The sequence below is a fragment of the Bradysia coprophila genome (assembly GCF_014529535.1).
Source record: "Bradysia coprophila strain Holo2 chromosome X unlocalized genomic scaffold, BU_Bcop_v1 contig_35, whole genome shotgun sequence".
Taxonomy (NCBI): Eukaryota; Metazoa; Arthropoda; class Insecta; order Diptera; family Sciaridae; genus Bradysia; species Bradysia coprophila.
Window position 1 is genome coordinate 1,462,520 of NW_023503325.1, and position 18,251 is coordinate 1,480,770.

The 18,251-nt window shown below is 32.6% G+C and overlaps 1 protein-coding gene across 1 annotated transcript in view; it reads right to left on the minus strand.

The window, feature by feature from the left end:
• Positions 1 to 4,158: 4,158 nt before the first annotated feature.
• Positions 4,159 to 18,251, minus strand: part of LOC119069448 (complexin) — a 29,286-nt gene continuing 15,193 nt past the window's right edge. The window contains exons 2-3 of the mRNA XM_037173503.1: positions 17,909 to 18,041; positions 4,159 to 5,231 (exon numbers count right to left, since the gene is read on the minus strand). Of these exons, the coding sequence (XP_037029398.1) occupies positions 5,158 to 5,231; positions 17,909 to 18,041 (207 nt within the window). The 3' untranslated portion in view covers positions 4,159 to 5,157. The remainder of the gene's footprint in view (positions 5,232 to 17,908; positions 18,042 to 18,251) is intronic.

The window sequence follows — 18,251 nt, forward strand, 5'->3', positions numbered from 1 at the left end:
TTATATGAAAGTTATAATCCTGTTTGTATGTTTCCGACAACAAAAAAGAAACATATTTCATTGCCAATGGCCTCTCACTCTCTAACCCCCCCCTCTCTCTCTTTCGCTGGTTATCCACATTATTATTTATCGATCGTTTGTTTTCCTAATTTTATTTTGATGAAATTCTGTCCAAGTTACCAAAAAGTAATTTAGTCTAATGGTTTAATGGTTTTCCATTCTATATATCGTTACGTATCTCTTTTTTTCACGAAAATGTCTACACCTGTGCAAAGGGATGGCTTTTATTGAAGAGGATGGATATGCTCTGACATTTTCTTTGTAATATATGTGATAGCGGAAGAGGGGTGATTCGGATAGCTTAGAGAAGTCAGCTTGGAAATAAGTTTGAATGTGGTTGTCGGAATAAATACTTTAGTTTTTGATCTTAGGCACACAGATGCGCTATCATCAAAGTGACTATGTACTGCCACGAATATCGGGATTGAAACTAAGATTCTGAAGTACCAATCCTAAGGTTACGCAGACGTAAAAAAATGGGTTGATGGCAGGGACTATTTTTTTTTAGGTAAACCTGAGAAATATTCTCAAAATAGTCACCGGTTGTTGGTGTAGAACTATGACGTCATACATGTAAAAACGTCAAACCCGTAAGCTAAATTCCGCTATGGTAGCGCGATTGGAATTGATGCGCGGATCGGACATTTCAACTCCAATGAAAAGTGTTCACAACCTGACTTGATTTTGGTAACAAATCATTGCGAACTCTTTATTGCTGAAATAAATTTTATATTTCACCGTTTCGCCAAACTTTCTTTTCGATCGAATATTAAGCATACCAAAAGATGAGATCTTGAAATAGTAAGAATGTGTTGGAAAAATACAGGGAAGAAAAATAGTGAGTGAAAAATGGAACATTTCGAAAAGTTGTGAGCAACGTGTCTTGTTGACAAAACGCCAAACTATTTTTCATTTCTTTGAATGTGGTTATGTGATTGATATGCTACGATTAATCATAACTTTTGGGATCTTCGAATATGTTCCAAAAATCATTGCAAAACTGCCAACAATTAGTATATTGTCATTGGCTTCACCCGGCTACTAAAAGTAATTTGCGCTAAACTGGAGTCTCATCCCACCTTTATTATTTCACATAAGCACCAACAAATAATAATTAAAGCAAAAAGGAATTTAGTTGGAGTGGTGTGTATGTGGGTAGACAAGTTACTATATACCTGTGACCGACAAACAAACAAACAAACAAAAAATGAGACGAATAAATCCGTTTTTACAGCAAAAGAAACGTATCAAACAACTGCATCTAGTTTCGCAGCCGCAAGAAAAACTTGTAAATTCTGCGAGTTTTTGTTTCGGATGTAAAACAGCCAGACCAAACAGAGAAATGGATTTGAACGACGGATATATTGGGGAAACAAAAAAAAAATGAAAATGTGTTCATGTGTATAATGTATAGTTTTGCTATTGCATAAAAATATAAACTTGTCTGAGAGTGTGTATACTGTGTTTTAGTAGTATTACAAGAGGAAAAGTGTAGCTTTACATACAAAGACAAATAGACAACGACGATAATCAAACTTGTAACGTTATTGTTTTCCTTTTATTTTTTTTGGTAGAAGTTGCACATCAAGTAGAAATACATGTATTATATTGTTTATGTTTAGTAGCATTGAGCTTTTTGTACATATAAACTTTATTTTTGTTGGTTGTTGTATTTATTATATAATAGAGATAGAAGCATATAGAGAGCGTTTAGCATAAACAGTGATCGAAATTAAACGAAATTTTAACGAAAAATTAATCTACTAATGACATCGAAGAGCTAAATATGCAAGTTGTGTTTTATTCATGCACTTTATGTCTGAATTGATAAAATTCATCGTACTGTATTAAGATGCTCTATTACGATACAGAAACTATGAAACATTTAAACTGAGAAACGAAAATACGAAAGAAAAGAAAAAACGACAAACCTTTTCCGATAGCGTTCCTATTAAGTACACACTCAAATTTACCATTTTGGGCCGAAAACACTCGTTGCTGAGATCTCGACAATTGTGCTGCGTTTTCCATGGTTCAACAGAATGTATTACAAATCGGATTTCAATGGAAAAGACAGTATAATCGTGATTGTTGAAATCAAAGTTGATTAAAAGTGACGTTTCAAACGTCAAAAAAACATAAATATTGCAAGTAGTCACAACATCATTGATTTTTAGTTGATTCTATTGCAATATTGTGAAGAAATTGTGATAATTTGGACAGACTTTTGATCCCAACTTTTACAATTGATGAGTTCAGCAACCCAAAAATTACTCGTGCGTTTTCGGCCGATTAGTGATTCCGTGCGGACGGTTCTGTATACATCATTTTCATGACCTTGTAAACGTCAAACACGATCCCAGCTGTCAGACATGTCGAATAAATTGAACGAGCGATTTGCACGCAGTTAACGTCAATTGATTGAGCTTAATGACGAGTATCGTTTACTGAAAATGATGTATATTTTGTACTTAATCAGGAGCGACCAAAGATTTTGTTTTTGATAAAGATTCATTATTTTATAAAAAGTTGGAGGTTATCTTATAACAGCAATTTTTTTTACAGACATTGAAGGAATTTGGATGAAAAATCAAAACGAAAATATTCAATGTTTGAAGTATATATCATTTTCTTGTATGAACCAAATTAATGACAATTAAATGAAAAGAAATTCAAATTGTTTCAAAATATAACTGATGAATGTAGTGTGATAGTATAATATGAAAGATGTTAAAAAGTTCTTGTTGTAGTTAGGTTGTTTTTGTTGTGTGTCAATTAGTTTCATTGGTGGTATCGCTTACTAACTGTTACTACCAGTCAGTGACCACGGAAAAAATTAATGACGACTGAATACCGAAAATTTGCAAACGGTACGCGTAGACTTACTTGATTCAGATGTCCCTTAAATCTGGTAGCTGGTCTTTGAAGCTAAACGATCTCAGTACGAGACGAAGTACATACAAGAGTAGGAATTGCCTACATATTTGAAGAATTGAAGAATTGATGGTTTTGAAACATCAAAGAAGAGGTTACCATCTCAGTGGGCTAGAATGCGGTTACAAACGATGTTTTTGTATAATGTCAAATTTCATCCACAGGAGGCAACTTAACCTCAACTTTCAGGTTGGCGGAAATTTACAAAGAAATTTGTTGACAGGTATGTTCATATCTGTTGATGAAATCGTTGTCGTTGTTAACGAATTCGTGATGTCAAAGTTCGGATTTACAGTTATTTTCCTGCCAGATTATTTACGTTTGAAGTGTATTTTAACGCTCTTTTAAACGGCAGTGATACCATTCAATAGAGGTCCGAAGAAAATTTCTGGCACGCTTGTAAAATTATCATGCAAACCTTTCCACCAATGAACTAGTTCGTTTTTTTTTTGGTATAGTAAAATAACCAACATGATTGACTGATAAATACACGTGTGTGTGTGGGTGTGTGTGAATATGGTCCACTTTTGTTTCTAGTATATACACAAATCGAAAAAAAAAGAATTGTGTTTTACTCGCAGCATCGCGCGCGCCCGGAAATGATTCCATTACCGGATGAAATTTGCACCAATTATTCATTTCCGTAGTTGTTTGGACATTTTTGTTTTGACTAGTGTGGGTGTGTGTAGCGCGCATGCATTTGGCATTTTTGTTTTGTGCGGTCAAACTTCCCACTGGTCAAAAAAAAAAATGTTTTTTCGCGCGCTTTTTTTTAATTTTTTTTTTTTCGTAAATTAAATCAAACGCTTTGACCACATTCAGTGACAACTGTGTATGAATGAGTCACTTATATTGCGTATTTTTGGTATAATGTTCTGTTGTTAAATTCAATAAATTTCGATTTCTAGTTTTTTGTTCAATTTTTTTTTTCAAATATTCATGGCAGAACCTGTAGCATGTGCTAAGGTTGTTGTGTTTTTTTTTTTTGTTTAACGAAAAAGAAAAATTTTACAGAAAAATTGCATTATCAATTTCTTTTAATTTTTATTACACTTTTTTTTTAAATTTAAATTACAAATCACTATTTTCATTTAGATTCTTTTTTTTCTCGTTAAATTTATGTTCTTCATTTGTATAAAAAACGGCATAAATTTATTATTTTTCTTTTATTAAAAATGACTGGGTATTTTCTTGTTTATTTTTTTAAACTCTTTTACTTCATTTAAATTTTTTTTAGTCATATCAATCTATTCAAAAAAAAAACTATCACAAAACATTATATTCTTTTAAGTTCTTTTATTTTTGCCTTTTACTTCATTTTTTTTCTCTTTTGTTTTTACTGATAAATTTTTTTAAATTTAATTAATACAAGTACTTTTTTCTAAATCTCTATTATCAAACATTGAATTCGAATGTATATCACATACGCTTATTATAAAGCAGATATAAAATCAGTTTTTCCATTTTTCATTTTAAATATATTTTGTTTTCTAAAACCATGCTGATATATATTTAAATCTGTATTTAATTTATTCATTTTTAAACAAACTGTAATAGGTAAACGAGAAACAAAAAATCAATTAATAAAACAACCAAAAAATTTTAACAAAAATTCATGCGGAAAAATATCTACACTTAATGTTAAACGAATTTTATAACAATTTTGTAAAATTGGGATTTCTACAACAATATTCTATGCTTGGGATTTGGTTTAACTCTTTTTTTCTTATCTTTTTCTTTATTTGAATGAAACGGATGAACATAATTTGTGTTTTTTTTTTGGTTGAAATATGTTTTACACTCTTTTTATATATACTTTTATCTCTAAAAATGTTCTACTCTAATTTGTCTCGTCGCATATATATTTTTCAAAGGATGCTGTAACATTTTTACCTCTCACTTTACTATATAACAACATTTTCCATTTCTCCATTTTTCTTAGTTTTCTCAGCGTTTCTATTACAATCATCATTTTCTTGTTCTTCTTCTTTTTAAAATAATATAATATTATAGTGTTGATTGGATGTATTATTCATCGCTTCCATGTTTTCTTTTTCTTTTCTCCTTCATTTTAATTTACTTTAATTATTTTTTTTTGTTAAATATAATAGGATTTACATTTTGCTATTGACTAAATAATCGTTTGAATTCATCGGTGACATATCACTGCATAACACATTTACTCTCTAGTTGCGACTTAATCTCACTGACTTGGGTTTCTATTGAGTTCTTTAGTTCTGAAATTAGTTAAAAAGAAATTAAGAAAGATTAAAAAAATTTATTTTTATTTTTAAAAGTCATCGAAATTGATGATACGTAGCAATTTTATGCATGTAATTCATTGAACTACACTAAATGTTACTGTTCACTTCCCTATTTTATCATGATGAGTTTACGTATTCATTCATTCATTCATCAATCAATGCATGATACTCAATGAGTATTACTCGCATGTTTATCACGAATGGTAAATGTAAGAAGTCGTAGTTCACGACGGCCGAACAACAAGTATAAGTGAGTACGTTCACTGAAAAATATCATTAATCGATCATTAAAATTTTGAAACGCTTGGCGGTTCATTCGACCACTCGGCGTGCCCAAGCTAGGACTTGTTCTATTAGATAGGTTCCTGGGAGGGACAGATGCATGGGTCAGAAATCTTACATAGTATCCTAGCAATGCTAGGAGAATAGAAAAATCTTGGGAGACCACTTTTGATCTTGGATGATTTACGATATCTTGGCTACATTTATTAATCTTGGAGCGAATCAGCTTTTCAGCAAAGACATACGCCATTTTTTTATCATTTGTAAGTCCTACATAAGGAATTTGGCAAATGTTATTTTGACAATAGCTTTTATGGTAGAACACTTAGAAGATAGAACATCACAACTGATTTCGATTTTCAGAAAATGTTTCATGATTTGCTTTAGGCAAATTGCTTACAAGCTTATAGCAAAACATGATGTTCTGGAACGATTCGAGGAACATTTGAATGCTCTGTTCAACGGGGATGTTGAAGACGGCAATGCTACCGATGATTCTTTTCTTAACGACGACGGTCGTATCGTGTCAGCACCAACATTGAAGAAACTCTCAGCAGCAATGGGTGGTGAGGAATTGGCAAAGGAGATTTATGAATTAGTCGAACGAATAGGGACTGAATAGGGAACGAATCGTTACCGGATCAGTGGTTAGAGGGTGCAATTTTACCTCTGCACAATAAAGGTGACAGGATGATTTGGGACACGCCTTAGAAATTCAATTGCAAACTTTTATTCACTCGTTGAACAAATATCTATTTTATTTCACTACAAATAACATTTGGATAGGATTAAAATGAGACTTTTATTTCAGCGCATAGTATACAATCCGATACAATCGTCGAAAGTCAGATCCTAAAAGATTAAAATTTAATTCCTACTGATAACTCATTTGTGGATAAGTTCAAGTAATCACTGACGGAATTAACTCCTCCCACTTTCTATTGTTGTAAAGCAGGGAACTGCGATTGCAGATTTAGTCTTGCATGAAAAGACCACATTTAACTTCCAATTTATTACCTATCTTTATACGCTATCCAAATCCATTTGTGAAATACTTTTTGAATTAGCGAAAGGTTTTATAAGAACTTAAAACAAATAAAAATATTATTATAATCAGCGAATGAAAGCTCTCTCAACGTTTACTAAACAGCTACACTCATTTACATTATTATATTCAAAGATATGTCCTTGTGAAAAATAAATAAATAAAGAGAAAGCACAGACACACGTTAATTGAACATTATTAAATTGATAAGAAAAGTTTTTCCCTTGCCAAAATTAATTTCGAAATAACACGGAATGTTGAATTTTCGAAGTACGAAACCAACAAAGTTTTTGCTTCTTATTTTCTTTCTTATGATATTTATCGATATATATATATATGGCTTAGTTTACGGACGTTGTATATATATAAAACACAATATCCTATACCGTAGGAAGAGAAAGTTGACAATCTCAAAAATATATAATTCTCATAAAGAATACAACTTTTATCTCATGTCATTTTTATGTCATCTATTCAACATCAATGCCGTTTTCTTTAAAAAATAAAACATCAATGGTACGCTCATTTCGGTTTTTTATTTCATCAAGTTGAATTTCAGTGTAGACACTGGCTGTAACCACGTAAATTACCAACCCATTTGACCGATTACCAGCTGGTCCATTGGATAACACTCGTTAAACGCCTGAACTTCTTTAATTAAATTAATTAAAATCTGATTTTATTTAAAAAAAAAAAAAAAACTTTTATTCGAGCAGAACGGTACGTATGATCTGGATTTTCCAATTCAATCCTAGAAATCGGTTAAATTTGCATTTAAAATGCGAATATGCTATTGGCACCGGGTGCCAATAGTCTCTTTATTATGCTAATGCTGATGGCACCAGGTGCCAATAGTATCTTTATTATACTAATGCTAATCGCACCCGGTGCCTGTAGTCCCTTTATTGTATTTACTAATGTTAATCGCACCCAGTGCCATTAGCCACAGTAATATAAAAAGACTATTGGCACCCGGAAAAATTTGAATAAAAAATCCGGATATTTTGAAAATTAAACTTGTTTTGTACACAATCCTAGGGAATCCATCTTGTTACGAAATGTAACATAAAGGCGGATTGTTCGATCCTGAGGAATTCATCCTCTTACGAAATGTAATGTAAATATAGTTTGTTATCGAACAAACTACATTTACGTTACATTTCGTAAAGAGATGATCTCCCTAGGATTGTGTTCAAAACAAGTTTAATTTTCAAAATATCCGGATTTTTTATTCAAATTTTAATTTTTCCGGTTGCCAATAGTCTCTTTATAATACTGTGGCTAATGGCACCGGGTGCGATTAGCATTAGTATAGTAAAGAGACTATTGACACCCGGTGTCATTAGCCACAGTATTATAAATGTTTAAAATGTTTGTTGATTTATTTGACTGGGTTTGCGGAACGTAATCAAAATTCCAGATCATACGGACTGTTCTGTTCGTTCCAAAGTTTTTTTTTAATAAAATCAAATTTTAATTAATTTAATTGGAGAACTACGGGCATATTCGATGTCAATTATAGCAATGTACCGAACCGTACCGCAACCACTGGTTCGAAAACATTTCGCTATATTTTTGGTATTGTCGGTAATGAGCTGAAAGGTATTACCGGTATTGCACAGTTTGTATATGAAATTTCAACCTAACAAAAACGGAAAAAAAATCGGTTAGTCGGTCTACCAAAAAATTGTGTTCGAAGTGTCATACCCCAGTATAATTCTCCTAAAGAATACAACTTTTATCTCATGTCATTTTTATGTCATCTATTCAACATCAATGCCGTTTTCTTTTCAAAAAAAATAAATTAAAATGGCAAACCGCAATTTTTTTTTATTCTGTCTCTTTCTCTGAAAAACCTCTTTGAAACCACACTTAGAAGAAGCTTGTGTGCTGAGCTATATCGACTTTTCTTTCCTTTTCATATTTTGCCGATGGCATTTTGTTTTGTTTTCGTATAAGCTTTAGAAGAAAAAAAAAACGCAGAAATTCTATAACAGATACGAAGAATAGGGCACGCCGAATAAATACTAACATTCATTTTCATGCTTCAGGTGCGAACATAGGTATTTCCTCATCGTTAAATAGTAGGAAAAAGTATTTCAATGCCGTCTTCTGGTATGAAAATTTTATAAACCAGACGTGACAATATAAAAGGCCTAATTTTGAATAAAAAATGTTGGGACGTATATGATACCATAATCAAAACTTTAAAAAATTGCGCACTTTTGACAACTGCGTTGACTACGCCAAAGTATATAAACATACTGAAGGTAATGCAAATGCACAAAAACTCACGGAACCCTACTTTCGGGTGAATATAATTTTTACAATGTTGGCGACTAGTTAAATTCACTTTGTTAGGTTGCGTCTTTATACTCAACACAAAAAATTGTATGCAGAACAACACATTTCTACCAACATTAAAACGCCAAACGTCACGCAAGCAACACAACAAATCTTATATTCACCCGAAACTTGGGTTCCGTAAAATTTGTGATCCGCTGAGCATTTGCATTACCTTCAGTATGTTTATATACTTTGGACTACGCTCCTCTAGAAAATTCTGTTTAAACGCTTTTACACCTTAGCAAGTACTACTAATAGGAGTACTATAAAGTGAAGCAAAACTAATTTTGGACAAACGGTTTTTAAGTAAAATCCAACGCACAGGCTTTAACATTCCAAATGTGTGTCATTTTTTTTTCTTCAGAGAATGTCATTGTAACTGTTACAGACGGCTGTCATCTGTTATCGATAACGACATCAAGAATAAACGACAAGCTCTGACTGATGAGGTCTTATATAGCAAAAAGCACGTTCAAAACAAATGAAGTAAAAGATTTCTGAAATCAATTTGTGAAAATTTTCGATCAAATGAAGTAATAGATCGATAGTAAAACTGTTAATATGCTAGCCGTCTGTCACATGTTAATACAATCAGTACAGCTATCCATTTCACAACGCAAAAATTAAAATCTTTCCAGCGACTTTCCAATACAGCAATTCAGCACATCGAGGATTTGATGTAAACACTCTCGACGTAGTGTAAACTTTGTGTTGTAGCGCGAATTCAACATTTCGATAAGATTAATTATTGAAAAATTAAAAAATCTCGCGTCGCAATTCTGCACTGGAAACTTTACATTGTGTAAATGCACAGTTACCAACGTATCCAGTCAATTTCCAAACTCTACCCAACAAGAATATAATTTAAACTCTATCGCTGTAGTGTAAATTTGTGCATCGTCAATAGGACCGTACACAGAGCAGCATATACGCTAAAATATTTGGCACAACAACACCAAATGCCAAAAATTTCTGTTTTGGCAATCCTTAATTTCAATCATAAAATCAAATGATCTGTCAATTGAGCATCGGAAAAATTCAAATTTTCCAGTGACTTTCTATGTAATTCCAATTCAAAAACAAGTTAATGTAAACTCCATCGATGCAGTGTAAACTTGTTCCGTAGCGTAAATTAAGCGTGGCGGTAAGCTTCTATGAATGAAAAGGTTCTAATCTCGCGTCGCAATTCAGCACTGCAAAGATAGCATATATATTGTTGTGTAAAGAGTTATGCAGAGTAATCAATACAGCTCATCCCACAAAGTTCAACAAAATAATATTTCCGATTCTTCGTAAATAATCTATGTAACTTTCTTCATCATGTCATCGCACGTGAATGTCAAGAGCCATATTGAATTACGTTCCGTGCATTTGTAACGTCAAAAAATCACAGTTTCGTAACCAGCACCTGTGGCATTCGTTTTTCTAATGATCCCCTGTTAACACAGTCGTTGAAGCATTTTAGTATTTTTGTTTTTTGAATGAAATTGCACATGAACACTGAATGCAGAAAGAAGTATTTAACATTAGCGAATTGTAAAAAAAATGTAATATCTGACAATATCTTTTCTTCTTTGAACCTGATTGGTTGTGATAATTAGCTGTAACCCTTGTGATTTCTTTATACTAAGTCTTTGTTTATTTTATGTTTTTTATTTCAAATTCCTAGCGCTTAATTCAGACTAGTTAACTGTATTGTGATTCATGATCCGTCGGCTGTATTAGCCAACGCTACCTATCTATCTATTAACATCGACAGACCATTCGAAACGAAATTTCATTTTTCTTATGATTCACTAAAGTGACATTTGCTATTTACAGTATTTAGTACTTTTCTCATAATTACCTAAATCTAGTACATTAAGCTCAACTTAGAAAACTCGAAATTAAGAAAAAAAAGTTCCACCCACAATTTGGTTGTGGAATATTATGTATAATGTGCTAGCTATTCCGGACTGAAATGCAGGATTTTTAAACTAGTGGTAGTATAACATGATGTAGATACAAAATGTAGAAGTTTATATGCAAATACCATCTGACAGCATATGTTTTGTGAAAACGAAAACATATGCTGAATTCATTAGCGAAGCTTTCTTCCCATTCTAAATCAACGCGTTGTGTGAATTCGATGTGTATATGTGGGTTGTGTATATGTACATAGGATAGTATCCTATTAGGATACACATCACTTTACATTTAAAATAATCCTTAAGTAAAAACTTTTTACGAGCATCTAGCGTAAATAAATATATACTTTGGGGGCTTACATAAACTAAGAAAGGGGAATATATCTACTAGAGATGTGTGCGCCGAGGTTTTTTGGAAACCCGACTAGACCCGGGCCTGATACAAAAATTGTTACCTCACGTAATGAATTACTTTCGGATCATCGAATGTAATGTGATATTCATATTAGTAACGTTACTAATTGTTTTACTTCATATTTGTGTAACACACAGACTTAATAGCCTCATTCTCATTATTATTCTCGAATTGAATTATCCCTTCTTTCAACGCAGCCATACATGTACATGTACAGACATATTTATGAAAGCAAAATCACCCAATCCCTCTAACTTTAGGCATTGCTCTTAATGAATATTTTGGATAATCAGCTTTCTATTAAAATTAACAAAAGGCACAAAATATATTCAACCACCGAATTTGAACCACAATCCATTGAAAATTGCCGCCTTTTACCGCGTTTCTTGTTTTGTCTGAGTGAGAACAAGATCGTAACTCAATACGATGTTTATCGTTTCATAAGAAAATTATGTAAAATTGGAAAAACCAAAAACGAAAAGGTAAAAAAGATTGAATTAAAATGGAATTAACCAACAAATTGCCAGGACTGTGTAAATGGAAAATAATAAAGTGCTTCCATAAATGCGACTTTTCGTCTTTTTATATTTGATTATTGTCTCTTTAAAAGAGCTAAATTAAATTAAGCTCATAAAAGAAGAATTTCTGAAATGAAATGTTACGATACGCTGATACGCATATCGTATACAAGTAAAAGTGAACACTGAATTTGCAAGCAACGGGGCTCGAAAATAGACTGAAGAACGAACGATTCTCAGAATTATTTTTACAAATTCTTTTTTTTCTGTGATATTGTTTTAAGAAAATGTAATATTCCATCTTCATCTCCATAGTATTTTATGAATGATTCATTATATTTTACTTTTTTTTTTTTTTTTTTGGTGTGTTTCTTCTTATTATTTCTTATCGTATCGAGTGTATTGAAACTTGAAACGCTTTCAAAAAAACCTTTATTTGCGTAATTCAAATTGTGCGACTTTAGCAGTTGAACTGGAGAAACCGAGAAACCTTTATTTGCGTAATTCAAATTGTACGACTTTAGCAGTTGAAATGTTCCACCTTTCACTACGACACACAAATAATTATTTTATTCTCTCGGGGTTGCCTTGTCTGGTTGACATCGCTAAAGGATTTTTTTAGTGACGCTGACGCTGAAGCAAACATCGAACAATCTATCAGTGTCGCTTACAGATTTTAATGAAAGAATAGTTTTTATGCACTTGTGCTGTAGCGCCTTTGAATCAGAACACTTGTGTGAGGCCTTTGAGTGTTTCAGTTGTCCGTTTGGACGTTGTATAGCTCGATGCTATTTTGTTTTGTTTTTACCAGTTAGAATTTTTGTTGATGTCGAACAAAGTCTTTGGTGACAAGAGTAATTTAAATGTCTTTCAATAAATGCGTTCAGGTGAATTTACGATTTAATTCTAGATTCGTTATTCTGATTTTAACGTAAAATTTGTTTGATTAGATTATATAACAATCATGCGAACTTCTTGTCAACCGTATGTTTTATGATGTAGTATGTATAGAAATGTTTTAGTTTGCTAAGAAATTGTTTTTGTTGTATTCCAGTTTTATGAATCTCCACTGATAATTTCCCAGTTAATGAGCCGAAATATTTGGAAATAATTAATAAACAATTGAGCAATTCCGATAACAAGAACGTTTTAAATTTATGCACTTGCTAGATTCCCATGGAAATTCCCTGTAAATTTATAGAAATGTTTCCTAATTCACGCCGTAAGTGCGGTCGAAATTCAAAATGGAAAGTGCGGAGGTCTTTCTAACGTAGCGTCATTTTCATACAATGAGGCGTTGAAATGTACTTTTCGGTTCACTTTTTCATCGAATCGTTCACTTAAAATTCAAATTTTAGGCACACTTACGGCGTGAATTTGGGAGGTGTTATGGTTTGTAATTGACTACACAAAAATTTAGTTCAACAAATGAAAGTCTAGACTTTTATTTTCTGAATTTTATTAGGCACGCGCTCGCAACAGGAATGAAATACTAAAATAAAAAATCTGGATTTTCAATTTGTTAAACACATTTTGTGTGGAATCATTTACAAAATACAAATGCTCACAAAACAGAAAACATGTCGAAGTTGACTTTTCTCTACCTGTAGGAAAAATTTTCGAGTTCGACATTCGTTGTGCGATGGACATAATGGCAAGAATTGAATCTAATGCTAATGTTAAGAAGTGACGATTTGTAGGGAATAAAAAGTCGTCAAAATACGTTTTTCGAAAAATCAAGAAAGGATTTTCGATCAAAATTCTCTTTGTTATAGTTTATAGTAATTGTGCTCGAACGCTAGTCGTTATACAGTCCTCGAAAAATATTTTGCATACGAAATGTGTTCAAATGAAAAGTGTGAATTTGAGATTTTAACCATAGGTTTCGGTGTTTGAGAGCTTTATGATCCGGGATATTTAGAGTTTTTATGCGTAAACGGAAAGTTAAAGGAATGAAGGGCGGATTAAACTTTAAAATTATTAAATTGAGTGACATTGTTTTGACTGAACATTGTTTGGACCCATTGCCAAGAGCATTAAGCTGACACGTAAAAAAACCTTATCTTGTGTCTCACTAAATAGATGTTAAAATGTTCCGCATCATGAACTCAACCATTTTTTTATTAGAAAATGAATTATACCAAATTTGAAGCATTATGTTTGGCATAATCTTAACACAATCAAAATTAAACGACTGTACGGTTACCCCCAAAACAAAATCTAATAACAAATACCTATTGTAACGAGAATGTTTTACAAATATTTTCAAACTTTAAAAGAAGTTTTACATTTAAACCATTTTTTTTTCGCTATGTGTAAGCAAACAGAATTTCTAAAAAGAATATAAAACCTTCCCTCCGGGCAGGAACAAAAGTGAAAAGAACGCAAACATTTTTTTTGTGAATAAAAAAAGTATTTTTGCGCCGGAGGAACATAATTCGTCGATTTTCGTCACGGCAACTCAGATCAAATTGGATTTTTCTTTTGTTACGGCTCATCGTCAGCAGCCGAGAATGGAATTTCATATACACTTTTCACGTGTGCCTTCTGCTGCAAATGTCTTAACAATCGTTGTTACGTTCCGAACAGAGTAAAATGGCTTAAAGCGAAATAAGAGCAATGGTTCATGATGTGATTGATGCATTTATCACTTTTTGTCTGATGATAACTCAGATGAGAAAATCTTTACTTTCGTAACCCCTTTCTCCATGAAGGAGAAAATAGGCTTTTTCAGATCAGAGTTTTCACTTTGCCTTTGCTATAACGAATTGCTGTTTTCGTTTCGCTGAGAAAAAGAACAAGTTAGCACAAATGCAATTATCGAAATGATGTTTGCAAACTAAAGGCGAAACGTAATAGATTTTTATAGATTCTATACCTTTCTAGCACATTTCGTCATAAAATTACTAGTGCCCCAACACTCTATTCTTTTGTGAACCAACTTCATTGGTATGGAATTCTGGCTATGGATATTTTACCGGAGTAAAGTTCTTTTGGCAGAAAATAGATCTTAAAGGATGAAGTACTGGAAAACATTTTGGAGCCTCAACAGGCCAACGGAGGTTTCCGAGCAAGTGGCAGCTATTAGCTCATTTCGTTGACAAAGGATTTTCAAAAAGACAATCCTCTGAGGATTTTCGAAGATTTTCACGAATTTACCTATCGACGATAGGCTAGGCTATCCTTTTCCAAGGATTTTTTACTGATTCTAGATGGATTTCCAAAGATTTTTTTTTCTTCAATTTTCAAGGATTTTCATCGTTTGATTTGATTTTCTTGAGCTTTTTAAAGAATTATCTATGATTTCGTAGATTTTCTTTGATTTTCAGGATATTCTATTGATTGACAAAGGATTTCCTATGAATATTTGCCCCTCGTTTCTTATGATGGTTGCTACGTAAAACTGACATTTACGTACAGTGACTTCTTCGTGTGTTTTTTTTAGTCTGATATAAGACCATAATCCGGTGCGAAAAAATCGTTCGAAAACAATCCGCTTTCGATCACTTAGCACAAAACATACTATTGTACCTACTATTGCGACGAGTAGATTGTTCTATTTTTCGATAAAAATATTTACAAAAAATCCAAATTAAAATGTCCAACATTTCGTTTTCACTTCTTGCCCATCTCATTTCAACTTCATGTGTACTTTAATTTGTTTGATCAGTTGCTATCTGGCTGACACACCGTTTTCGACCGTATTAAAGTAAATTAATCTCAAATACAGTCACGAACACTTAAAAGTGCCGTCGTGCTATCAATCTCTTATTTTTATAAGTTTGTTTCACCTTTTGTGATTCATACGCAAATGTGGAACAAATTGGATTAAGAAAAATAAGAGATTCATAACACGGCGGCACTTTTAGATGTTTATTGTAATGGATGTGTCAGCAAAAGACGCACAAATTTCAGTTTGTACCCAATGCTGTGCGCATTCTCCTGTTATATCAAAGAATAAGACTTTTTATCTTCATTCTAACTTATGTTATTGCTTCTCATGCCGAAGGCGTCGAATGCTTGAAACATTTAAAATACTGTTTTGGACGCATGTAGTAGTATATTGCAGAACTGATCATGAAGATTCATATTAATTCAGACTTCGAGCATGAGTGGTACTCTAAATAGAAACTGAAACAGTACTATCCGATAGCTGTCACTCGAAGCACTTTCGCTTAAAGTGCGTTGGCTCATGTAATAAATGAATGCGGCCTCCGAGGTGCTGTAATAAAGTCAAATAAGGAAAATTCTGGCTCAGAAATAGCCTACCATTTTGTTGAGTGTCTTTCTAGTTAAGAAATCAGTTCTATGAGCTGTGAGTAAGAGTTATTTGATCACCGAGTGAAAAATAAGTCTTCATAACAAAGGCTTTCGAAGTCGAAGTTTCAGCGTAGAAAAAAGTGATTTTCTTCCCTGCGTTATGGAAAAAAATATATTTTCACCTGATTGGTTATTGATTTATAATTCGTCAAGCTGCAGCACAAATTGGGATACAAAAACGCAATCAACCGTAATAACTTTTGGAAGTGAAATGGTTGAATTGTTTTCAATTTTTTTAATCAAAAAGTGAATGTAATTTACGCCTGTTATGTTTTGTTGTAGAAACTTTTTCTCAATGTGAGTTTTGGCGAGACCCAGACTAAAGTTCCATTTTTAGTTAATGAGAGGAAAGTCAGTACATTTCAATGATGTAAAATATCCTGATTTTAATTGCTAAAGTTATGAATTTTACCGAGACTATATTTAGCGTCATTAAATTCTTTACAATTTAAAACTATAAAACAAAAACTTTTTTTGTTCCTTTTTAATTGGACGCCACAGCTGCATAGGACTTTCTACCAAGCATAAAGAGTCCAAAAAAATTTACATTCATAAATTACTTTATGATGTCAACTGTTTAAATGAACTTTTCAAGCACAGGAACTATATATGGAGCATTGTTGTTTGTCATCAACAAAACAAATACTTGAATATTTTCAGAAAAATTTACTCATAAAAAACGATTTAAACTTCTCAACTTTTTTTATAGCACACTCATACATAGATACAGTCGCACTCATGACTAATTCAATCATATTATATAACCGGGGGTATATTATAGGGAATTTTATTTGCTGAAATTACTCAGAATTGCTTAATTTTACCACAAAAATTTACCGAAAAAGTTTTTGGGTAAATTTCAGTTTAACGACTGTTGACAATAATGACGACACACGGTTAGAGGTAGAGGATGTTTGAGGAAATGTGACGGTTTTTACAAATTTGGACTAATTTTGATTAATTTTATGTGAGGTGACGGGGAGTCGAAAAATCCGTAGAATAGCGTGACGGCATTTGTGAACGGCCCCTTAGGTAAATGTCAGTCAATTTTGGCAAAGTAATTTAAGTAAATGAAATTATTTATAATGTGCCCCCTGGAGTGATATTTCGGTATGAGTATATTCTAAACTATTCACTTTTTCCATTCTACTGTCTCTTCGTTATCTCAACCAAGATGTCATTGCAATATCCCAGTGTAATGTCAACCAAAAAAATAATTAAATTTTTAAATTTAATGTCAGCACACGATCTCAGGACTCCAAGACTGTAGACAGTATTTCAATTGGCCCAATATTTTTTATGTGCGATAAGAGTCTGGAAAACCGTTTGCTTCGTTTCCTTTTTCCAATTCTTATCGCATAGCAGATACCAAGGTAGATATAGTGTAAAGGTAATGCCATTCACACGCGTGGCCTAGCACATAAGTTCGATGCCACTGACATCTCACAACAGATTGCCTGACTTTCTATTCCATTTTTTTTTTGCTTTTAACGAAGCGGTGAGATGGCGTTTGTATCGAACTTTCATGCCACCGCACATCTGATTCGGTTATATATGGCATTACCTCCATACTATATTTACCTTGGCAAATACTGCCAATTGAAATATTAATTACTGTTCCGGCGACCTGAGATCATGCACTAAACACTGATATTTGACTGAAATCCGTCGAGTAAAAATTGAATTATTTATTTGTATTCTACTTAAGCGAAGTAGAATAGAAAAAGTGATGAGTTTAGAATATGGAAAATTCATGCGGTAAAATGGAAATTTTCTGGTTTCCAATAAAATCTTAAGTCGACTGTTATTGTACTTACTCGTAAAGTCATCTAAGTCTTCTTGTTCCGCCTCAGCAGCCAGCTCTTCGGGAGTCTTTTTTTTCCTCATTAACGGATTTGGTTCATCTTGTGGTTGCTGTTCAACCTGTTCTTCCTTTTTCTTTATGTTATACTAAAAATAGAAAGAAAATAATTCAAATTAATTAAAGGTGTGAGCTGGAAGTATCAAGTTTAATGCAAATATGAGATAGACGACTTAAAAAACTAATTAAATCTTTACTAGGCGATAACTATACGGGCATTAAATTGCATTCTGATTATGTCCTGTAATCCTGTGTACATAACCTTGATTTATCTTCGTTGGTCGTACGTACTTTAATTT